Consider the following 26,343-nt stretch of genomic DNA (forward strand, 5'->3'; position numbering starts at 1 on the left):
GCTTTTTGTAGTTTCCTCTGTTAAAAGGGATAGTTCACCCAAAAATGGAAGTTTTTTTCTGTTGAACTGTTGAGGGGTGTAATGATTTATCGTTGTACGATTTATTGCGATGCAAAAATGTCACAATATGCATCGTGACGTTATGACGATTTGATTACGATATGACGTCCGTTTTCTCTTATTAGTTGAGCTGTTTGCACGTGAGCTACGTTCCACCTGCTGTCGCACGTGAGTTCAGATTGCAGCAGCAGTAATGTTAGCAGACCAAGATGAGTGGAGTTGAAATAGAGGATGGCCCATCCTCTTAAAATCAGACGTCTGGCAACATTTCGGTTGTACAGTCATTGCTTTAGACTCGTCCGCTTTTTGACACGCATACTGGGTCAAACATCCTAAGTTTTAAAGTCTTCACAGTGATTTACATACTTTGCACAGAGACATGGATACCTCCTAATGGTGTTGAAAGAGTCACATACTGTATTTATAAGGTACAATTCACCCTAAATTATCATTCTGTCTTCATATAAAGATGTATTTGCGGCCGTAAAATCACACATGATGTGAGCTGACCGTGAGCTGTTACTACAGAGGGCGGACTTTGATAGACGCGTGCGTATGGCAAGCCGTTTTAGCATTTAAACCTTTGTTCTGACTATCCATAAATATATTTAGAGATATCTCTAATTATATTTTGACTAGTCATAATTATAATTCGACTAGTCAGAATGACAATTAGAGATATCTGCAATTACAATTGTACTAGTACGAAATCAGATTGGAGATATCTGCAAATATATTATGACTAGTCATATTCCTCCATTGAAAAATATTTGCAGATATCTCTAAATGAGTTTTGACTATAGTCACAATTGTAATTAGAGATATCTCTAAATGAATTTAATTAAATATGAATTAAATACCTGCAAATGTGGATTTTTTTAGCACACACAAAAAAACACAAGTGACCAAGCAAAGCCTTAAGCTCTTACTGTTAAATTCAATTGAATAGAAAGCTTTTTTTTTTTGCACCTTTACTTAAATCGTTCCTTAATTTTGTCTCTGTCATTTCAATAATATTTTTAAAGAAGTTTTTAAATGGTTTTATTTTCCAGAGACAGGCCTGTTTAATTTATTTTCTTAAAGAAGGTTCAGTTTAACAAGTTGAAACAAAAGAAATACATAAAAAATAGTTTACTTGGTAAAATTTGCATTTCAGTTAAATTTTCAAATTTTATTCCAAATATCGTGATGCATATCGAATCGTGAACATTATATCGTGATACACATTGTATCGTGAGCTGAGTGTATCGTTACACCCCTATTGAACACAAAAGAAGATATTTAGAAGAATGCTGGTAATCTGTAACCATTGACTTCAGTATTTGTTTTTCCTACTATGGAAGTCCGTGTTTCCATCTTTCTTCAGAATATCTTCTTTTGTGTTCAACAGATGAAAGAAACTGATAAAGGTTTGAAATTACTTGAGGATGAGGAAATGTTGATTACATTTTCATTTTGAGTGAACTATCCCTTTAAGGTAATATTAGGGGTTAGGTTGCTGTTGTGTTCAGTGTCTGTGATGCTTGGTGTTTTTAAGGTGTCTTGGGAGGATTCTAAGAGGCTGTTAATAAAGGTACTTTTAAACTGTAACACATTACAGATCGTTTGAATCCTAATTTAAAAGTCATCCTTTACCTTACAATAAAACAGTCTCAGAATTGTAATGCGTTAGATGATCCTGTGTTGAGTTAATATCATCAAATAACCACAGAAGTCAAACTTAAAGGTACAAGTACTAAAACTTTTTATCTGTCCTTTCATCCAAATATTTTATCCATCCATCCATCTATCTAAATATCACATCCATCCAATCATCGATCTAAATATTGTATCCATCGAACCATCTATCGAAATATCGTATCAATCTATTTATCCATTGTCATAAATATCATATCCATCCATTTATTCATCTAAATATCATATCCATCAATCTATCCATCCATCCATCAATCTAAATATCATATCCATCCATCAATCTATCCACCCATTCATCCATCCATCCAACCATCCACCAATCTAAATATTTTATCCATCCATCCAAATGTCGTATTCATCTATCCATTCATCCATCTAAATATTTTAAACATTCATTTGTCCATCATTCTAAATATTATATCCACTCATCCATCCATCCATCCATCTAGATATTCGTATAAATATCATATTCATCCATACATTGATCTAAATATCATATCCATTAATCCATCCATCTAGATATCATATCCATCCATTAATCCACCCATCAATCCATCCATCCGTCCATCTAAACATAATATCCATCCAAATATTATATCCATCCACCCATCTATTCATATATATATATACATCGCATCCATCCAACCATCCAACCACCCATCTAAATAGTATATCCATTTATCCATCCATTCATCCATCCATCCATCCATCCATCTAAATATCATATCATATCCATCCATCCATCCTTCTAATAGCAAATCCATATATCCATCCATCCATCCATCCATCCATCTGCCAATCTAAACATAAAATCCATCCATCTAAATATCATATTCATCCGTCCATCCACCCATCTATTCATATATATGGTATCTATCTATCTATCTATCTATCTATCTATCTATCTATCTATCTATCTATCTATCTATCTATCTATCTATCTATCTATCTATCTATCTATCTATCTATCTATCTATCTATCTATCTATCTATCTATCTATCTATATATATATATATATATATATATATATATATATATATATATATATATATATAGTATCTATCCAACTATCCATAAAAGTATCGTATTCATCTATCCATCCATCCATCCATCCATCTAAATATTCTATCCATTCATTTTTCCATCATTCTAATTATTATATCCACCCATGCATCCATCCATCCAAATATTATATCATATCCATCCATCCTTCCTTCTAATAGTGAATTCATATATCCATCCATCCATCCATCCATCCACCCTTTTAAATATTGTATCCATCCATTCATCCATCAAAATATCATATAAATATATATATAAATATATATATATATATATATATATATATATATATATATATATATATATATATATATATATATATATATATATATATATATATATATATATATATATATATATATATATATGAAACATGTGCTGGATAAGTTGGCGGTTTATTCCACTGTGGCGACCCCGTATTAATAAGGGGACTCGAAAAGAAAATGAAAATGACCGAACAACAGTTTTGCTTTTCCAATGTACCATTCCCTATTCCCAACACTGAAATGTATTCAGAAATATTTATAAATAGACACAAACTCTACATCCACATATACACACATCACAGTGTCACTGCTGAAACTATTCTGTGTTATGTGCAGACCTAGCATACTCACAGGAAATTGTGTCCCAGTGTCCTCCACAGTCTAGTGTTCCAACTTTATTTAGTCATTCAGGCAGGCTCAGAGTCTGAAAGCCCTGCTCCCTTCACTGCGAAATTAAAGCTGTGACACTTGAGTGCATGAAGTGTCCAACATTCTGCTCTTGCCTTTAAATAAGTGAGAGCATCATCTGGGTAGACAAGTGCACTTTTTTCGCATTCAAATTTTTACACTACTTGCAATATTTCTGCTAAAAAAAAAACAGAACAGTGCAAAAGCATGCTGATTAGGATGTTATTTGGTTGTTAAGGTATTATAAGTGCCTATTATTAGGTTTGGTTGTTAGTATAGTCCAAAAAACGGCATCACACCACCCACCTGTTTCTGTTTACGTGTTGCAGATTATCATCCTCTGGTTATTGCCTCGTCATATCTCGCTGCTCTTCTGAAGAAATTCACAACTTGGTCTCTGTTTACAAGTTTGTGAGAGTTCGAGTAGTTGCTGTCATGTGATGTGCATTTGACAGGACTGTACCTCACGTTAATTTCACAACAAAAAAGAGAACATTTGTTTTTAAGGGCCTACTCACACTATGCCATCCGTACTGTGCCCAGGCCCGTTTCCCGGATCGTTTGAGAAGTGTGAGTGCGCTGAATCGGGCTCAAGCACGGTTCACTTGGCCGGCCCTGGCCCGGTTGGAAGAGGTGTGCCTGAGCGCGGTACACTTGGGCTTTGGCGCGGTACGCTTGTGTGTGAGTGCAAAACGCGCCAAAGCCCAAAACTGAAAGCGAGACGTGACTTTTAAGGGGCTGTTTCATATGGATTTATTAATCATTCTCACTGTTCAGTGAACGCAAACTGCCGTAGTTTATTAAAGACGCAAACTCCTCACTTCACGCCAGTTGTGCGCCTTCAGCAAACCTCCTCATTCCTGCAGCACGAGAGCTTTATGATTGTTTATGAGCGCTAAAAGTGGCGGATCTGTTCGGCGAAATATCTGACTGCGTGTCCCCGCATCCCTAAGGACTGTTCGGCGAAATATTTGACGGCATATCAAACGACTGAAACTATATAACTAGAGAAATCTCCACTGTGCTGCTGAGTGAGAGAGCGCTTCTCACTGAACAGCGCAGCAGCGATGACGTAAGCATGCCGAAGCCCGTTTGTGGTGTGAGCGTGGGCCGTCGGGGGAGACGGGAGGGGGGACAAGCGTGCTTTGGCCCGGTTCGAGGCAACTGTACCTAGTGTGAGTACGGCCTAAGTGTAGTTGGCTTTTTTAAAAGAGGATATTTTAAACTCTTTCATATCTTTGAAGCAAGTACTGGCTGATATTCCAGCGCATTTGTTCACCAGAATTCATAATGAAGCTGCAGAAACTGTCATACAAACACACATTTTGTCTGAGTCCCTCCCCTGGAGAATTGTCAGTTTATTGCAATTGATTATTGGCTCCTATACTAGAAGGCGGGGCTTCATTCGCCAGATTGACCATTACACTTTTCCCTATTCAAAACTATACAAATGTCATTTCTTGTGTATACTATACTTTGAGGCCCTGCTTTGCTTCAGTGATCTTGGGTTACAGGGTGATGTGGCTGTGATTTTCAGCTTTCTGCAAACTATCTTCTTCAGTCCAAAATCAAACAAAAAGTGATTCTTAATGTGTCGGTGCTCTTTAGTTAAGGGATTCATAAAAATAATCGTCCAAGGCACTCGAAAAGTAAGTGAAAAATTGTAAAAGCCTAATTCAACATTACAAATACTTAAGAAATCTTAAATAATAGCCATGTTAATAAAGATTTTTAACTTAGTTTTTAAATGCCTTGAGTTTATGATTTTATTGTATATCATTTTTAATGTTTGACAGAAGAAACTAAAGGGCTCTATTTTGACGGTCCATGCGCAGAGCGCAAAACGCAGGGCGCAAACGCTTTCAGGGCGTGTAAGGACACGTTTTTGCTCATTTAAGGACGGGAAATCTGCCTTGCGCCGCGGCGCATGGTCTAACAGGGTTGAGTTTATTTTCTTAATGAGTTATAGGTGTGTTTTGAGAATAAACCAATTAGAGTCTCATCTCCCATTCCCTTTAAGAGCCAGCTGCGTCACGCCAAGAGCGCATTCGCTATTTACAGGATGCAAAGTAAGTCTAAGTGGAAAAAATGAGCATTTCACTAGCAAACAGTTAACAGTTTTTTTTTAACAGAAAACTGTTAAACAGAGCATCTACTGCGTGAGAATGAGAGATAATGGATCTACTTTCACTTTCGCTCTTGGATAGGGAAAACTTGTACGCACAAACATCAATTAGTCTATAAATAAATACTTTCGTTTGTTAAGCGCAAATATTCGTTTCAAAACTATTTCTAAATTCAGTTCTAATTTCCAGCAAACGAATAAATGAACAATAATAACAAAATGTGCTCAAAAACCTGAGTTATATCCTAAAACACATTCTGTGCCCCTTATGGTCTAAAACCTGACAGGTGGGCAAATCTAAGCTTGTTTTTAATAAAACAAATATAAATATGGATATAATAAATAATACTGCTAATAATAATAACATTATACAAAAGCAAATTGTTATGAATGAACTGAAAAAGCCTCTTGAAATGAAGAAGGCATTAAAGCAGTGATTTTTCATATTTATGTAGGCTAGAAAATAATATGTTTTGTAATATTTTAATCCTTTATATTTATATTCTATATCTATTCTTATTATATCCTATATATATCCTTAATATTTAAATATTTTCATATGTAAAGATATTTGCCTATGGCTCTCTTGTGTGTATTAAGCAGTGTGTAAGCGAGGCGCAACTCTGCGCCGGAGTTTAGACCGGGTTAGTCTTGGTCAAATGAAAAATCTATTATAGTTTCTCAAAATAGCAACGCGCCAGCGGTTCACCTCAGAACGCCTTTCTTTTTACACCAGAACGCCTATGGACACACATATGAGCGCTAATGCATTTGCTATTTATTTGCTATTTATTATCATTTGTGCGTGTCTGTCTTAGTGTGCGTCTGTGTCAGGGACTCAGGGGTTGAGTGAGCGACGTATCCGAGTTGGGGCGTGTGCGCGCTAGACGTACCTGAAGAGCGGTGGGGGTGAGTTGCGCACGACGTAAAGAGCGGTGGGGAGAGAGTTGCGCGCGACGTACCTGAAGAGCTAGGAGGGATGCGGTGGAGAGGGGTGTGCAACGTATTTAAGGACCGGGCGGGAGATGTGCAATTTCCGGGAGATTATCATTCATTTGCGGGCATCCGGGAGTCTCTGTGCAATTGCAGGATACTCCCGCAACTTCCGGGAGACTTGGAATGTCTGGACTAGACTGTCTTTGCAACTGTCTGAATGTAAAGGAGGACTGAGCAAAATTGTTTCTACTTTATAATTAACATTCTCAACTCACAGCAATACAATTTTACAATGAGTAATTCATGTTATTATAATTTTCCATATCTGCAATGCCTGTATTTTGCCATTTTTTTGCAGTCCACTTAGAATCCAACAAGGAAATCAATGTTTTCTTTATTGGTATTGATTGTTTTGAAATTCAAATGGCATTAACATGCCTGTGTTTTTATTTCTGCAATAAATATGGCTGTCAAGCCAGGATCTTAATGGTTTACTGTGTTTACATGAAGAAATCTGTGTTACAAGTTAAACAAAAATTCTATTAAACAATATTATTTTGATTTAATAATATTTAATAATATTTAATTTTAAATTTGAATAGCCAAAATTACAAGTTTCAGTCTTTCTAATGCGTTTAATTGTGATTAATTGCGATACATTTTCAAAAAAGTGTGATTAATTAGTCTTTTTTTTTATCGGTTGACAGCACTAATATATATATATATATATATATATATATATATATATATATATATATATATATATATATATATATATATATATATATATATATATATATATATATATATGTGTGTATATAAATGAATGTATTTATATGCATATATATTAGTCCTGGGCCATTATCCGTGTTAATGTGCTGCGTTAATGTCAGACTCTTATCGGTAACCTATTGTGACCTGATAATATGCTGGTATTAAATGAGAAACAATGGGCGTGGCTTGTTTTTTCTACTGCAAGCTGATTGGATGTAGGCATTACATTCAGAAAGATAGGGGGAAAGGTTTCAGACTTCTCCCGCTCACCATTCCTGTTTATTGTCAAAGCCGACAGTTGGAGGGGCGTAATTACTTATGTTAGCCACGCCCAATACCTCAGACAGACACAATTTGAAAATTGAACTGCAAACAAACAGGAAGTGCATTTTCAGATTTCAGTTTTAGATGACTTAAACTGAAATCTATTTTCAGTTTTAGTAAGGGCAAACTATTCAATTTTTTTCTTAATGACATGCACAGAGGAATTGTTCACCATAAAACTAGCAATCTGAGCTAACTAAATCAATGTTAGTTTTGATGTCATATGTATTTTATACACATGGGTTCAATTCCCATGTTAACACTACGCTTAAGACATTTAACAGCAGGTTACTCCAGGACGACCGTCACCTTGTGGTGCACCGACTGACGTCACTTAAGATTTAAACAAATTTAAAAAAAAAAAAACACCCTCTACATGATGAATAAGAAGAGTTGCTCCTGCTGCCACGTCCTCGGGCCTTTTTTGTTTAACACGACAATGTGGAACAAAGCTCCCGGTGCACCTGCTTCTAGAAGCCAATTACACTCACGTATGACATTGTGCGGATATTCAATCACCTTCTCGTCTTTTTGTCTCCACAGACGGTCTCCTGAACGAAGGAGAGTTTCTAGAGATCACAGAAATCAAGCGGCATCAAGCGGAGGATTTTGAATGCATCACCAATAACGGCGTGGCGCCTCCAGACACACGCAAGGTCAAGGTTACTGTCAACTGTAAGTGGAGCCGCTTCTGTCAGCAACACACACACACTCACACAGTCGCGTCCTAATGAAGCTGTTTCTGTGTGTGATGGAAACATGAAGTGGATTGCAATCAGCCGTCTATAGAATTAATCTCTTTATCTTTTCATGCTCATCTCTCGTCTCTGCAGGGTTGTAAAGAACATGAGTAATTGCACTTCATTACTGTACTCATGTATTATTTCAGGTAGCTTCATGCTGTTCTGTATTGAAACTCAATTACATTTACGCCACTGAAATGACTTTTTACGGTTTCACGTAGACCTTCAGAGTGCATAACACATAACAGCAGTGTGTTTCAAAAGTTTTTGGGTCAGAGAGATGTTTTCATTTATCAAGGACGCATTCAATTAATCAAAAGTGAGAGTAAAGACGTTTCTTGTGTTACAAATAGTTCTTCTTTGGAACTTTTCTTTAAGATTCCTTCATCCATCTAAATATTCAATCCATCCATCTAAATATTGTATCTATTCAACCATTGATCTAAATATCATATTGATCCATCCATCTAAACACCATATCCATCCATCAAAATATTGTATCCATCCATTCATCCATCCATCCATTTATCCATCCATCCATTCATCCATCTAAATATCATATCTATCCATCCATTCTTCCATCTAAATATTGTATGCTTCCATCCATTTAATTATTGTATCCATCTATTTAAATAGTGTATTCATCCATTCATTTATCATTCTAAATATCATATCCACCCATTTATCCATCCATCCATCTAAATATTGTATCCATCCACCCATCTATCCATTCATCTAAATATTTAATCCATCCATCCATCTAAATATTATATCTTTTCATCCATCCATTTAAATATTGTATCCATCCATTTGTCCATTATTCTAAATATCATATCCATCCATCCATCCATTCATCCATCTAAATATTGTATCCATCCACCCATCTATCCATTCATCTAAATATTTAATCCATCCATCCATCTAAATATTATATCTTTTCATCCATCCATTTAAATATTGTATCCATCCATTTGTCCATTATTCTAAATATCATATCCATCCATCCATCCATCCATCCATCCATTCATCCATCTACCTAAACATTGTATCTATCCATCCATCTAAATATTATATCTTTTCATCCATCCATTTAAATAGTGTATCCATCCATTTGTCCATTATTCTAAATATCATATCCATCCATCCATCCATCCATCCATCTACCTAAACATTGTATCCATCCATCCATCTAAATATCAATTCCATCCATCCATCTAAATACCATATCCATCCATCAAAATATTGTATCCATCCATTCATCCATCCACCCATCCATCTAAATATCATATTCATCCATCCACCTAAATACCATATCCATTCATCTAAATATTTTATCCATCCATTCATCTAAATATTGTATCCATCCATCCATTCTTCCATTTAAATAGTGTATGCATCCATTCATTCATCATTCTAAATATCATATCCACCCATCCCTTCATCCATCTAAATATTGTATCCATCCACCCATCTATCCATTCATCTAAATATTTTATCCATCCATCTAAATATTATATATATTCATCCATCCATTTAAATTTTGTATCCATCCATTTGTCCATTATTCTTAATATCATATCCACACATCCATCCATTCATCCATCTACCTAAATATTGTATCCATCCATCTAAACATTGTATCCATCCATTCATCTAAATATCATATTCATCCTTTCATCTAAATATTGTATTAATCCAACCATCGACCTAAATATCGAATCTATCCATCCATTTAAATATCGCATTCATCAAAACATTGATCCAAATATTGTATCCATCTATCCATCTAAATATCTAATCATTCCATCTAAATATTGTATCCATCCATTCGTCCATCATTCTAAATATCATATTCATCTATCCATTGATCTAAATACTGTATCCATCCATCCGTCTATCCATCCATCTAAATATCAAATCCATCCATCCATCCATCTAAATATTGTATCCATCCAACCTCTTAAATATCGTATCCATTAAAACATTGATTTAAAGATCAAATCCATCCATCCATCTATCCATCTAAATATTGTATCAATCCATTCATCCATCATTTTTAATATCATATCCATCCATCCATCCATCCATCTAAATATTGTATCCTTTCATCAAAATATTGTATTCATTAATCCATCTAAATATAGTATCCATCCATCTATCCATCTAAATATCATATCCATCCATCCATCCATCCATCCATCCATCTATCCGTCTAAATATCATGTTCATCCATCTAAATATCGTATCCATCCATCCATCCGTCCGTCCGTCCGTCCGTCCGTCTGTCTGTCTATCTATCTATCTACAGTTAATTTATGCATGATAACCCTAACCCTATCCGTCTAAATATCATATCCATCCATCCATCTAAATATTGTATCCTTCCATCCATTGATCTAAATATTGTATAGATCCATCCAATTAAATATTATATCCATCCAAATATCGATCCAAATATTGTGTCCATCCATCTGTCCATTAATCCAAATGTCATATCCATCCATGTAAGTATTGTATCCATCCATTCCCCCATTGTTTTAAATATCATATCCACCCATCTATCATCTAAATATTGTATACATCCATCCATCTATCCATCCATCTAAATATCATATTCATGCATCCATTAATCTAAATATTGTATCCATCTTTCCATAGATACATTGATCTAATTGTCATATCCATCCATCCATCCATCTATCCATCCATCCATCAATCTCATGTATTCTTTCAGATAGTGTCATGCTGCTCTGTATTGAAACTCAATATTTCTTATGTTATAAAATAGTTCTTCTTTGGAACTTTTCTTTAAGATTTAATGCAGTACAAACCGATGATGATGATGATGATGATGATGATGATGATGAGTAATGACGCTCAACTTTGAATCACTGGAACTAATTGTATTTTTAAATATAATTGGATATAAAAGATGTTTTTAAATTGTAATAATATTTCATAATGGGTGACGCAGTGCCGCAGTGCTGCAGTAGGTAGTGCTATCGCCTCACAGCAAGAAGGTCGCTGGTTTGAGCCTCGGTTGGGTCAGTTAGCGTTTCTGTGTGGAGTTTGCATGGTCTCCCTGTGTTTGCGTGGGTTTCCTCCGGGTGCTCCCGTTTCCCCCACAGTCCAAAGACATGTGGTTCAGGTGGATTAGGTTGGCTGAATTGTCCGTAGTAAATGAGTGTTTATGGATGTTTCCCAGAGATGGGTTGCAGCTGAAAGGGCATCCACTGCGTAAAACGCATGCTGGTTAAGTTGGCGGTTCATTCCACTGTGGTGACCCTGGATTAATAAAGGGACTAAGCCAAAAAGAAAATGAATGAATGAATTAATTAATTGTTTATACTGTATTTTTTAATCAAGAAAGTGCTGCTATGGTAGATGTTTTTATTCATCATAAAGATGTAAATCTAACCTTTTTTAAATCCTCAATCTTATCCAGCTACATCTTTGTCTTGATTTTCAATGAAATTTTTAAAACAAGGATGAGAAGTAAATCTGCTTGATAGATACTATAAAAAATTAAGCTTTACTTTTCTAATCCCATTGACATTTGTACTTCTTTAAGGCATAATTGAACTTATAAATAAATACTATAAAGAAATTAGAGAAGCAAAATGACATAACTCTTATTTTATAAAAGAAAAAAAAGCTCAAAAACTAAAAAAACTAATATCTTTTTCTTTTTTCTTATTTTCCCTATAAATGTGGCATTTTAAACACATTGCACATACATTTTCACGTTTTAAGCATAAACTCATTTAATTTTAATCCCCTTTTTTCCAGTAAACAAGACTTATTTTGCTCTCTAAATCTCTATACATAATAAACACATCCTAGTTTGAAACTACATGTTTTCTGGTTAAATTAAATATTTGATACCCCTGTTTTTATTCTCAGATCCACCAATAATCACAGACGTAAAGAACATGCCTGCCCAGGTTGGGAAGACTGCAATCTTGCGCTGTGAAGCCATGGCAGTGCCCACCGCATCCTTTGAGTGGTACAGAGATGACCGAAGGTAAGCTTTAGCATTGCACATTTACAGTACATTATACAGTAAGTCAATTACAAAAGAGATGGTTTATTTGGACAGCTGAAGGCTTCTCTGTTTTATGTCTTATGCATGTATGGTGCCCGTTTGTTGTTGCTGTTACTGCTGTATATGTACGTTTTTGTGTGGCATGAATGAGGACCCTTGACTGCAAAACAAATCTACCTTTTGGTACAAACAAAGTAACCTAACCTTAAAATAACATTAAAAAATACTGTAGTAACTGTAAAAAAAGTCTGAATTTTCCAGTAAACTAACATATTTTATTAATTTATGGTGTAAATAAACTAATATTTGATGTAGTAATATCTGCACATTGTACCTGTTACACAAAAACACACAACTAAAATGTAAATCTATTGCACAAAACTGATGGGAAAAAAATAAAGCATAGTAATGTCAACAAAAACAAATGTACAGTTATTTACCATATATATATATATATATATTAAGGAAACTTACTGTTAACCAGGTTAAAGTAGCATTTTAATAATGTTTTAGTGTAACGCTCAGTGGAAATGACCCATTAGAACCTTTTAAAGCTTTGTCATAGAAGTCCACTATATGGAGAAAAATCCTGCATGTTTTTCGACTGAAAAAAAGAATGAAAAACATCTTTGATGACAAAGAGCTGAGTAAATGATCAAGAAATGTTTAATTCTGAACTAATCCTTCGACAGATTGTCTGACGGAGGCGTTGTGTTTATTTTTGTCTGTCATTATGTCATGAACAAGGACTCTTGACTGGAAAACAAGTCTACCTTTTAGCACAAACAAAGTTACCTAACTTCAAAATACCATTAAAAATATAGTAGAAAATTGTACAAAAAGTCCGAATTTTACGGTAAACTACCATATTTCATACATTCAAAACATAAACCAATGTTTTGAAGTTTTGAATTGTACCTTTACAGAAAAAAACACAAAACTAAAATGTACAAAACTGATGAGAAAAGTTATATAAAGCATAATAATGTCAACAAAAAACTAATGTACAGTCAAATGTACAGTTATTCACTGTATATATTAAGGAAATTCACTGTTAAGCAGTTTACAGTAGCATTTTTACAGTTATTTACAGATAAAGGAAATTTTTTATGGCAGCGTTCAATGAAAATGAGTCATTAAAACTTTTTGAAGTCCACCATATGGGAAAAAATCCTTCATCTTTTACTCAAAAACCTTCATTTATTTTTGATTGAAGAAAGAAATAAAATCTTTGATGACAAGAGGCTGAGTAAACAATCAAGAAATTTGAGTTCTAAACTAATCCCTAAACAGGTTGACTGAAGGAGACGTTGTGCATGTCATTAAGTCATGAATGAGGACTCTTGACTGCTAAATCAATCTACATTATGGTACAAATAAAGCAATTTATCCTTAAAATACTGTTAAAATACTATATAAACTGTAAAAAGTCTGAGTTTTACAGTAAACTACCTTATTTCATTAATTTAGACCAATATTTTGAAGTAGTAATATCTGCACATTGTACCTCTGTTACTCACAACTAAAATGTACATCTAATGTACAAAACTGATGAGAAAAAATAAATAAAGCATCAGAATGTCGACAAAAAAAACGTGTAAATGTAGTTATTCACCGTATATATTAAGGAAACTCACTGTTAAGCAGGTTACAGTGGCGTTTTTACAGTTATTTACAGATGGAGGAACATTATTTAGTGTGGCGCTCAATGAAAATGAACCATCAGAACGTTTTGAAGTCCCCCATATGGAGAAACATCCTGCATGTTTTATTTAAAAACCTTAATTTTTTTATTTTTCCGACTGAAGACTCAAAGAAAAAACATCTTTGATAACAAGGAGCTGAGTAAATCATCAATACATTTTATTCTGAATTAATCCCTCAACTGATTGACTGAAGGAGATGCTGTGTACGTCATTATGTCACGAATGAGGACTCTTGACTGCTAAACAAATCTACAATTTGGTACAAATAAAGAAATTAACCTTAAAATTCCATTAATAATGCAAAAGAAACTAAAAAAGTCTGAATATTACAGTAAACTACCGTATTTCATTAATTTGTAGTGTAACTTCTGTTGACCAGGTCACAGTAGTGTTTTTACAGTTATTTACAGTTAAAGAAACATTTTAGTGTAGCGCTCAATAGAAATTAATCATTAGAACTTTTTGAAGTCCACTTTATGGAGAAACATCCTCCATGTTTTACTCAAAAACCTTCCTATATATTTTTTTTTTTTTGAAGATTTATACTTCTGCATCAAACGCCGGCGTATGCTACGGCGCTGACGCATAGCCCTTCGCTGTGGCAGTCGGCATCGCTGATGTGCACCTCTCAAAAAATGTAACTACACGTCACAACAACGCGTAGCGCAAGCTCTGTGATAGGTCGGCTTGGTAGCGCTGACGAGTCTGGGCGGGACCGAGAGCCGCGTGAATGGTGCGAGCCTGATGGAGCGATTGTTTACAAGTGTGGAGTCCCGTGAAGGAGCTCCTGATGGAAAGTTTTGTTTTGTGTTTACCTCATAGTTAAAGTTGTTGCACGTCCGCCGGTTCCTGCCTCAAAATGAGCGAGTTTGAGCCACTTGTACATCCCGGAAGTGTTCAGGAAAAGGAGCAAAGAAACTCGACACAGAGGAACATTTACACCTCACTGCCAACTAGCGTTTCGGAAGTGTTAATGCAGACCAACAGAGACAGTGCGCAGAAGTATAAATGCACAGCTACTCGCATTGCATGCGCCGTGGGTTACGCCGGTCACTTGACGCAGAAGTATAAACCAGGCTTAAATGATCATTACATTTTAATTCTGAACTAATCTCTCAACCGATTGACTGAAGGAGATGCTGTGTACGTCATTATGTCATGAATGAGGACTCTTGACTGCTAAACAAATCTACATTCTGGTACAAATAAAGCAATTTCACCTTAAAATTCCATTAAAAATGCAAAAGAAACTAAAAAAATCTGAATATTACAGTAAACAACCATATTTCATAAATGTGTAGTGTAGATAAACTTAATGTTAACCAGGCTACAGTACCGTTTTTACAGTTATTTACAGTTAAAGAACCATTTTAGTGTAGTGCTCAATAGAAATGAGCCACTTTATGGAAAAGCATCCTCCATGTTTACCTAAAAAGCCTTCATTTCTTTTCTTTTTTTCGACTGAAGAATCAAAAAAAAAAAAAACATCTTTGATGACAAGCGGCTGAGTAAATGATCAAGAAATTTTAATTCTGAACTAATCCCTCAACCGATTGACTGAAAGAGAAGCTGTGAACCATGGGAAAGCAGGACATACTGGGCTACGTGACAACTCACCTAACGCTAACATGCCATCTCTTTCATTTGTTCTTTCTCAGGCCGGTAGAGAGCGATAACACTCTGAAGATTAAAAACGAGAAAACACGATCCCTGCTGCTCTTCACCAACGTCACAGAAAAACACTTTGGCAACTACACCTGTTTCGCCTCCAACCGCCTCGGGGCTTCCAACGCCAGCATGCTTCTCTTCAGTGAGTACACTATTGCAGACACTCCAAAACTCTCCCAAACATTCGCAGATCTACAAAAGGCAGAAAGTCAAGGATAAATAAACAGCCTCCAGGAAGTGACTTTTTCACCGTTCAGAACAAGGCGATATGCAATTCTCGCTCCCCGAGGCTGGTTTTCACGACCCGCGGATGATAGCGACGTGTCCATTGATGGTGCTTGAAAGCAAATGGTTTGGTAGTGTATGCTCAGCAAAGTGCATCGTTTTCAAGCTTTTTAATAATGCATAGCTCCGGCAAACTCCAATTGCAGGCATTTGAAAGAGTTTGTGACAAAAGTGCACTGCAGAGGAGTCACTTTCCCACTGAACAGCTTTGTCTTGTTTTCTGCTACAGATTTGTAAACTTTTTTTACATCAATATGCATTTGCTTGTGAGGCAAAATAGCATCATGGTTTGCATCTTTTCTGGGTTCATTACGTGAGGGCATTAGTGGCTGTACACTTTTTCAGCATCCTCAAGCATTCTTCTTATAAGGATTTTTAGGGGGGGGGGTGTTCTAAGTCAGGGTTTTTCAAAGTCTAAGACAGTGGGCCTCCCTTTTGACACAACTTATCCATTGGCGCCCCCTTCTCCCAAACAAACAAAAGTTTAGCGGGTCACATGCTGTCATTAGCCAAAATATCTTGACAAACCACACATAAAGGTCGTGGTTCATCAGCTGGTCCTGTCCACGTAAATCCTAAACTCAAAAACTGATCATAATAACGTCGTCTTTTGGGTTTAAGCCCTGAACTTGAAGGCTTTGAATCGGGGGGTCTCAGAAACCGATCCATTGTATTAGCAGGCATATACCTGTATTGGCGGGCTTGCCAAACAGAAGCGAATTCACAGCTATGGCCTTCTGGGTAAAAAAGGTTTTCTTATTTTTGACGTATTATTTTTTTAACTTTGTTTAATTAAAACGTTTAAAATAATAAAAAATACACATAATAATTAAACTTAATAATTGTATTTTTATTATATAATATTTTTTCCCGCGCCTCCCCTGACATGCTCTGGCGCCCCCCAGGGGAGGCGCGCCTCACACTTTGAAAACCCCTGTTCTAAGTTGTTTAAATTTTAACCAATAAAAACCAAATCAACAAGCTATGAGGAGAGTTCAACAAAATATTTTGGTCACACTTTACAACAAGGGGGCTATTCAATTGGTGACCCGTGGGCTGAACTTGGGCCCTGAGGCAATTTGTTCTGACCCTCCAAATAGTGTGAACAAGACTCAAAATGAAATTCAGTTTAGTCAAAAATCAATACAGTCTTGAAGTGACGCGCGTCTGTTGAAGGCTGCGCAGAGCGTGAGTCTCCTGACATTAAGTGAGTGGCGCGAGCAGCCAAAAACCTTTGGATACTTAAGCTTAAAGGCTTGTCAACGTCGCTTTTCTGCTGCACGGAACGAAACTGTTGCACTAAACAAAGTAATGCCACCTGTTTGCTAGTTTAAAGTTTCGAGTTTATACACCAAGGCTAAGACGCACGCACACTGGATTAACTATTGCATCGGGCTGTTCAAATATCGCGTCTTCGTTATTTCCAATGTAAGAACATATGCCAATATGCACACGCAAGCATGTAGAAAACATCTTACGCTGTATCGGGGAGAGTTGTGAATGACTTTCATTGCAATGTAAACAAAAGATATAGAACGAATATTACAAATTATTAAATAGATTGTTTATGCATGAACTCAGATAATAACAACTACCTAATTAAAAGCTTAAATTTACATTAGACGTTATAAAGTGATATAGAAATTTGGGGGGTGGGGTTGGTGTGAATGTTTAAAATATTAAGCATCATAAACCAAATCAACAAGCTATGAGGAGAGTCACAACAAACAAGATTTTTATTTGAAAAATATTTTGGTAACACTTTACAACAGGGCTATTCAATTGGTGATCCGCGAGCTGAACTTGTTGGCGATGAGGCGATTGTTGAGGCAATTTGTGCTGACCCTCCAAATAGTGCAAACAAGACATTAAAAATATATTCAGTTCAGTCGAAAAATGGATATAATTTTGAAGTGACGCGCGTCTGTTGAAGGCTGCGTACAGCGTGAGTCTCCTGACATTAAGTGAGTGGCGTGAGCAGCCGAAAACCTTTGGATACTTAAGCTTAAAGGCTTGTCAACACTGCTTTTCTGTTGCTCGGAACGAAACTGCTGCAACTAAACAAAGTAATGCCACCTGTTTGCTAGTTTAAAGTTTCGAGTTTATACACCAAGGCTAATACGCACGCACACAGGCCGTTCACATATTGCGTCTTTTCCGCGTGAGCAAATTCGTTATTTCCAATGTAAGAACATATGCCAATATGCGCACGCAAGCAAGCATGTAGAAAACGTCTTACACTGTGTCGGTGAGAGTTGTGCGTGACTTTCATTGCAATGTAAACAAAAAGTGTAGAATGGATATTACAAATTATTAAATAGATTGTTTATGTATGAACTCAGATAATAACAACTACCTAATTAAAAGCTTAAACTTACATTAGATGTGATACTGGGATATAGAAATTTGGGGGGAGGGGGTGGTGTGAATGTTTAAAATATTAAGCATTATAAACCAGATCAACAAGCTATGAGGAGAGTCACAACAAACTAAATTTTTATTTGAAAAATGTTTTGGTCACACTTTACAACAGGGCTATTCAATTGGTGATCCGCGAACTGAACTTGTTGGCGGTTGAGGCGATTGTTGAGGCAGTTTGTTCTGACCCTTCAAATAGTGCAAACAAGACATTAAAAATAAATTCAGTTCAGTCAGAAAATAGATACAGTCATGAAGTGACGCGCGTCTGTTGAAGGCTGCGCAGAGCGTGAGTCTCCTGACATTAAGTGAGTGGCGCGAGCAGCCGAAAACCTTTGGATACTTAAGCTTAAAGGCTTGTCAACGTCGCTTTTCTGTTGCACGGAACGAAACTGCTGCAACTAAACAAAGTAATGCCACCTGTTTGCTAGTTTAAAGTTTCGAGTTTATACACCAAGGCTATGACGCACGCACACTGGATTAACTATTGCATCGGGCCGTTCAAATATCGCGTCTTTTCTGCGTGCACAAATTCGTTATTTCCAATGTAAGAACATATGCCAATATGCACACGCAAGCATGTAGAAAACGTCTTACGCTGTATCGGTGAGAGTTGTGCGTGACTTTCATTGCAATGTAAACAAAAAATTTAGAACGAATGTTACAAATTATTAAATAGATTGTTTATGTATGAACTCAGATAATAACAACTACCTAATTAAAAGCTTAAATTTACATTAGACGTTATAAAGTGATATAGAAATTTGGGGGGAGGGGGTGGTGTGAATGTTTAAAATATTAAGCATTATAAACCAAATCAACAAGCTATGAGGAGAGTCACAACAAACAAGATTTTTATTTGAAAAATATTTTGGTTACAACAGGGCTATTCAATTGGTGATCCGCGAGCTGAACTTGTTGGCGGTTGAGGCGATTGTTGAGGCAATTTGTGCTGACCCTCCAAATAGTGCAAACAAGACATTAAAAATAAATTCAGTTCAGTCGAAAAATGGATATATTTATGAAGTGACGCGCGTCTGTTGAAGGCTGCGCAGAGCGTGAGTCTCCTGACATTAAGTGAGTGGCGCGAGCAGCCGAAAACCTTTGGATACTTAAGCTTAAAGGCTTCTCAACGCTGCTTTTCTGTTGCACGGAACGAAACTGCTGCAACTAAACAAAGTAATGCCACCTGTTTGCTAGTTTAAAGTTTCGAGTTTATACACCAAGGCTAATACCAAGCACACAGGCCGTTCACATATTGCCTCTTTTCCGCGTGCACAAATTCGTTATTTCCAATGTAAGAACATATGCCAATATGCACACGCAAGCATGTAGAAAACGTCTTACGCTCTATCGGTGAGAGTTGTGTGTGACTTTCATTGCAATGTAAACAAAAAAGTGTAGAATGGATATTACAAATTATTAAATAGATTGTTTATGTATGAACTCAGATAATAACAACTACCTAATAAAAGCTTAAACTTACATTAGATGTGATACTGGGATATAGAAATTTGGGGGGAGGGGGTGGTGTGAATGTTTAAAATATTAAGCATTATAAACCAAATCAACAAGCTATGAGGAGAGTCACAACAAACAAGATTTTTATTTGAAAAATATTTTGGTCAAACTTTACAACAGGGCTATATGATTGGTGATCCGCGAGCTAAACTTGTTGGCGGTTGAGGCGATTGTTGAGGCAATTTGTTCTGACACTCCAAATAGTGCAAACAAGACATTAAAAATAAATTCAGTTCAGTCAAAAAAAATAGATACAGTCATGAAGTGACGCGCGTCTGTTGAAGGCTGCGTACAGCGTGAGTCTCCTGACATTAAGTGAGTGGCGTGAGCAGCCGAAAACCTTTGGATACTTAAGCTTAAATGCTTGTCAACGTCGCTTTTCTGTTGCACGGAACAAAACTGCTGCAACTAAACAAAGTAATGCCACCTGTTTGCTAGTTTAAAGTTTCGAGTTTATACACCAAGGCTAAGACGCACGCACACTGGATTAACTATTGCATCGGGCCGTTCAAATATCGCGTCTTTTCCGCGTGCACAAATTCGTTATTTCCAATGTCAGAACATATGCCAATATGCACACGCAAGCATGTAGAAAACGTCTTACGCTGTATCGGTGAGAGTTGTGAATGACTTTCAGTGCAATGTAAACAAAAGATATAGAACAAATATTACAAATTATTAAATAAATTGTTTATGTATGAACTCAGATAATAACAACTACCTAATTAAAAGCTTAAATTTACATTAGACGTTATAAAGTGATATAGAGATTTGGGGGGAGGGGGTGGTGTGAATGTTTAAAATATTAAGCATTATAAACCAGATCAACAAGCTATGAGGAGAGTCACAACAAACTAAATTTTTATTTGAAAAATATTTTGGTCACACTTTACAACAGGGCTATTCAATTGGTGATCCGCGAGCTGAACTTGTTGGCGGTTGAGGCGATTGTTGAGGCAATTTGTTCTGACCCTCCAAATAGTGCGAACAAGACATTAAAAATAAATTCAGTTCAGTCGAAAAATAATGTTGCTATAGAAAAATTGAATCGGTATGAAATATGATTGTCACGGATTAGTTTAAGAATGGTCAAAACACTTATATTTATTTACTAAAACACTCACAGGCCAAGAACACTCGAAGGAACATGACAATATAATACTAGACAAAGGACTAAACATGACATAAACAGAAGCATATGGAACACAACACATGGGAAATCCAGCCTGATCTCACTAGAAAACTTAAGTAGTTTACGTTTTGCCAGTTTAGTGGCTAATTCGGACGTAGGAAATGTACGATTTTAAAAAGGAGGCGTGGCACCTAACTCCACCCCTAAATTGTACGAATTAGATCGTACGAATTCATACGAATTAGCCACTGAATCAAAAAGTTACGAATTGCTGTGAGATTGTGTTGGGAAATCACATGGAAAATAACACAGAGAAACATTAGATTATGTAAATACATTTTTTAAAAATAGTTAAAATAATAAAATAAAAATATATAATAAAAACAGTTCCCATACGGTAAGTGATGATTATGTTGGTTTAGTGACGTTACATAAAATAAATTGTAAGTAATTCTATAAATAATTCCTTCTCAATTGAATGTATCTTGTTTTTTTAGAAAGTTTCAGTGTTTGTACTAGAAGACAGGAGTAAAATGCTATGAGAAAAAGTCATTTTCTGCCCTGCGAGGACGTGAACTGCACAGAAATTGAAAATGAATCATTCCAACTCTACCGGAAGCCTTTGTTGAAGTTTGTTTGTGCCCAAAGTGTTTGTTAACCGAATTAAAGTTTTGCTACAGTAAATATTATGTCCACTCCACACAGCAGTGTCCTTGAAAATAGAGCATTCCTATAAAGCATGTGCTGTTGCAGAACATGCGCTCTGAGCATTTACTGACAGCTCTCATTGTCTGACTGTAAAACGGCTGAAAATAGTTCCTGTCTGCTTTATTGGAGAAAAACCTCAGGGATTTCTATAAACCGGCGGCTGAGGACAACATAACAAATCCAATCAACACTACAGATTGCCTCATAGCGCTGGACATGTGGGAGTTTTCCATATATTAATAATACAAATATATACATGTTTGTTTTATTTGTATTATTATTGAAGGAAAAGAAAATCTACACACAATGAAACAATAAACATTACAGTTTCCTTCTTTATATTTGTATATAAACACATGTTTTATAGGCACACAGACTATTTGGTTAATGCACTAGCTGCTTGTTTTCGTGATTAAGCAGGAATCAACACTTCACTTCATGATTGAAATAGGACATTATAGTGCGCATAAAGAAAATGAAGCCTGCTTAGGTTCATTTTTTGTGGGGGGATATGCATTTTCATGACACTTAAGCATATTTTTCCAGCCGTGTTCTCATTACTGTAGGTTTTGCATTTGTGTTTTCTTTATGATCTCCATTATTCCATACAGTAATGACGATTCTCATTACTGTAATATGAAGATTTTTCATTGCATTACAACAGAAACTAAAGTAGCAACTATAAAACGTCATTATAATTGTATCCTGCAGCAATGATAGCATTATGAGAGTTTTTTGGGGTAAATATTCTAAAAATAATAATTCATGTCATTCATTCATTCATTCATTTTCGGCTTAGTCCCTTTATTAATCTGGGGTCGCCACAGCATATGTTTTTTATGCAGCGGATATCTTTCCAGCTGCAACCCATCTCTGAAAAACCCCCACACACATACACACATACAGTACAGACATTTTTTAGCCTACCCAATTCACCCACCACATGTCTTTGGACTTGTTGGGGAAACCAGAGCAGCCGGAGGAAACCCACGCAAACGCGGGGAGAACATGCAAACTCCACACAGAAATGCCTACTGACCCAGCCGAGGCTCGAACCAGCGACCTTCTTGCTGTAAGGCGACAGCACTACCTACTGCGCCACTGCATCGCCCAAATGCATATCATAACACAAGCTATTAATATTTCTAACACAATATTATTTATATTTCTTTGCCATTTTTTTGCACACTTTTTTGCAACTTAGTTGACCAGCAAACAACGTTAATATTTGGTAACACTTTATTTTGATGGTCCATTTGAGTATTAGTAGACTGTCTGCTTAATATCTGCTGATACTGCTCCTTCAACAGACATTTAACTGACTATAAGAAATTTTGCAAATAAAGGCCAACTTACACTAACCCCAACCTAGCAGTCTTGGATACAATCCGATGAGTGCAGGCAGCCAACTGGTCCTGCAGCCGTGGAGGCACCGGTCGCAGTCCCGCCTACTCCCCTCGTGGGTAAAAGCACACAAAGGCGTTTGGATAAGGGGATCATGATGCATTTACTCTTAAAAAAACATTATTATTTTAATTTAATATTTTTATACCACATGCATGCCAGCATTATAATAAAAACAGCTTTTGGCCAAATGTGCTCATATTCTGATATGCATATCATAATGCAATCTATATTGCATGTAATTTATATTTCAACTTAGTGGAGAAAAAGGATCTGGATATATTATTGACTGCTTTTATGGTTCTGCAGTGCCCAAGATAATTTTCTATTTTACTAAATGTTTCAGCCAAGAATCAGTGTCATCTGTTTTAGTCCGATTAATTCACCTTTTTAATGACTTCCTCCCTTTTTGTGGATGATTTCAGGGAAAGTGAGTGTTTGTAAAGAAAGAGGAAGGTTATATTCTGACTTCAGTCTGCATAAAACAGGAAGCTGCTGCTGGTTAGCAAAGCGTCATATGAAACAAACTAGCGCTTGTGAATATATCATTAATTTAAGCCTGCTTCTGCGCTCAGGGTAATTTACCACAGCGGTTTACTTCTCTTCTGTAGCAGTTAGAGCTCCTGATTACTCTTACATTACTTAATGATGAACTGTTTTCATCTGTACTGTATGTCTGTAGCCAGATTAACGCACTGAACATAAACACCCAATTAGCACGGCAGCAGTGTCAGATCTGCCATTGCAGGAATTATTAGCTTCAGTTTTTCATGCCGATTTAAGCTCTGACATTGTCTAGTTATGCCTAATGACTTTATTAAATCAGCTTGATGAGACCCCCAAATGCTCCACGTGTGCGTCAATGATAACGAAAAAAGCTTTATTCAGTAAAACAATCATAAATATGTAGTTTAATTTTCTCATAGAAACAATATTAACATTTTGTACATTACTAACTGAAGGAACAATTTCAGTTCAGTTCATCTTTATTTATGTAGCGCTTTTGGTCCCACTTTATATTAAGTGGCCTTAACTAATATGTACTTACACAGGAATTAATAGTTTGTTAAAATGTACTTATTGTGTAAATACATGTATTTACTGTGTACTTATGCTTGATTGAATACAAGTATCTAACTACATCTGTAGTTAACTTTTGTAATTACATTTGTAAATACACTGTTGACCATCCCTTACACCTTAACCCACCCTTAAACCTAACCATACCACCAAACCTGTTCTTAACCCAACCTCTATCCCAACTCAACAGCACCACAAGTGTTCTCAAATACATTATGAACACAGTAAGTACATTGTATTTATTTATTTATTTTTTTTGATACAAGTACATAGTAGTTAAGGACACTTAATATAAAGTGGGACCGCACTTTTACAATGTAGATTGTGTCAAAGCAGCTTACCATAGAAGTTCTAGTAAATTGAAACTGTGTCAGTCCAGTTTTCAGAGTTGAAGTTCAGTTTAGTTCAGTTCAGTGTGGTTTAATTTGTACCGCTGAAAGTCCAAACACTGAAGAGCAAATCCATCCATGCGCAGCTCCCTAAGCAGATAAGCAAGTGACGAGGAACAACTTCACCGATTGACGAAAGTGAAGGAGAAAAAATAACCTAGAGAGAAACCAAGCTCAGTTGGGCAAGACCATTTCTCCTCTGCCCAAACAATATATAAATATGTTATTTAACAATGATGTAATAATAATTACAATTATAGGCGAGGCAGTGGCGCTGTAGGTAGTGCTGTCGCCTCACAGCAAGAAGGTCGCTGGTTTGAATCTCGGCTCAGTTGGCGTTTCTAGGTGGAGTTTGCATGTTCTCCCTGCCTTCGCGGGTTTCCTCCGGGTGCTCCGGTTGCCCCCACAGTCCAAAGGCATGCAGTGCAGGTGAATTGGGTAGGCTAAATTGTCCTTAGTGTATGAGTGTGTGTGTGAATGTGTGTGTAGATGTTTCCCAGTGATGGGTTGCGGCTGGAAGGGCATCCGCTGCGTAAAAACCTGCTGGATAAGTTGCCGGTTCATTCTGCTGTGGCGACCCCGGTTTAATAAAGGGACTAAGCCGACAACAAAAATGAATGAATGAATGAATTAATTATGTAATGATGATTACAATTATATAGAGAGACAAAACTCTGGCCACTCTGGTTCTCTGATGAGTCCACTTTCACTGTTTTTCCCACATCCGGTAGAGTTACGGTGTGGAGAAGCCCCAAAGAAACGTACCACCCAGACTGTTGATCCCCAGAGTGCAGCATGGGGTTAAATCAGTTATTTTTTTTGGACTATCATGGCATTCCCTATGCACAATATTTGTGCTAGATGGGCGCTGGGTCACTGCCAAGGACTACTGATCCATTCTGGAAGACCTTGTTCACCCAATGGGTCAAACATTGTATCCTGAAGGCACTGCGGTGTATTGGGATGATAATGCACCAATACACACAGCAAGACTGGTGGCAGAGTGGTTTGATGGACATGAACGTGAAGTTGAACATCTCCCATGGCCTGCAAGGAATCCTGAGCTAAATACTATTAAGCACTTTGAGATGTTTTAGAGAAGCGGGTCAGGAAACGTTTTCCTGGCCACTATTCTGCAAGAAGAATGTCTCAAAATCCCTCTGGCTAATGTGCTGGGCTTGTATCTGTTAATCCCAAGACCAACTGATGCTGTATTGACTACCATACTGATGAATTATTGTTGTTTAAAACCAGGCGTTTCAGTTTCATTGTCTAACCCCTGTATATATAGAGACAGATAAAGGGTTAAATATCTCAACAAGTGTAGATTGTGTCCAGTGTTGATGTATTTCCTGTGGAAGAGACCTTTAAATCGCTGCTGATCTCCATCTCTGGTGATAAATCACACTCAGCTCCTCCGGTTTCCTCCATCTGAGGGTCATGCTCTCTCGGGCCCTCCAGGAAACTCATAAAGGCGCTGTTAAACATAAAAACAAAAAGCAGCACCAAGTCAACTAACAGAATCTCAGAGTCCACAGTCTGGAGCAGAGCGACGTGATCAGATCTGAGGGAAAGTTTACTGTTTGGACATTC

At 36.5% G+C, this 26,343-nt stretch overlaps 2 protein-coding genes across 5 annotated transcripts in view; one reads left to right on the forward strand and one right to left on the reverse strand.

Moving 5' to 3' along the window:
* The window catches only part of iglon5 (IgLON family member 5), a 390,249-nt gene that overhangs the window by 353,587 nt on the left and 10,319 nt on the right, over positions 1-26,343 (forward strand). For 3 of the 4 annotated variants that reach the window (NM_001017775.2, XM_087285731.1, XM_087285732.1), the window contains 3 exon segments: positions 8,195-8,326; positions 12,298-12,418; positions 15,804-15,955. In NM_001017775.2, coding sequence (NP_001017775.2) covers positions 8,195-8,326; positions 12,298-12,418; positions 15,804-15,955 — 405 coding nt within the window. 4 annotated transcript variants of the gene reach the window in all.
* The window catches only part of LOC147840452 (free fatty acid receptor 3-like), a 94,957-nt gene that overhangs the window by 20,160 nt on the left and 48,454 nt on the right, over positions 1-26,343 (reverse strand). The window lies entirely within an intron of this gene.

Source organism: Danio rerio, chromosome 16 (assembly GCF_052040795.2).
Source record: "Danio rerio strain M-AB ecotype USA chromosome 16, GRCz13ab, whole genome shotgun sequence".
Taxonomy (NCBI): Eukaryota; Metazoa; Chordata; class Actinopteri; order Cypriniformes; family Danionidae; genus Danio; species Danio rerio.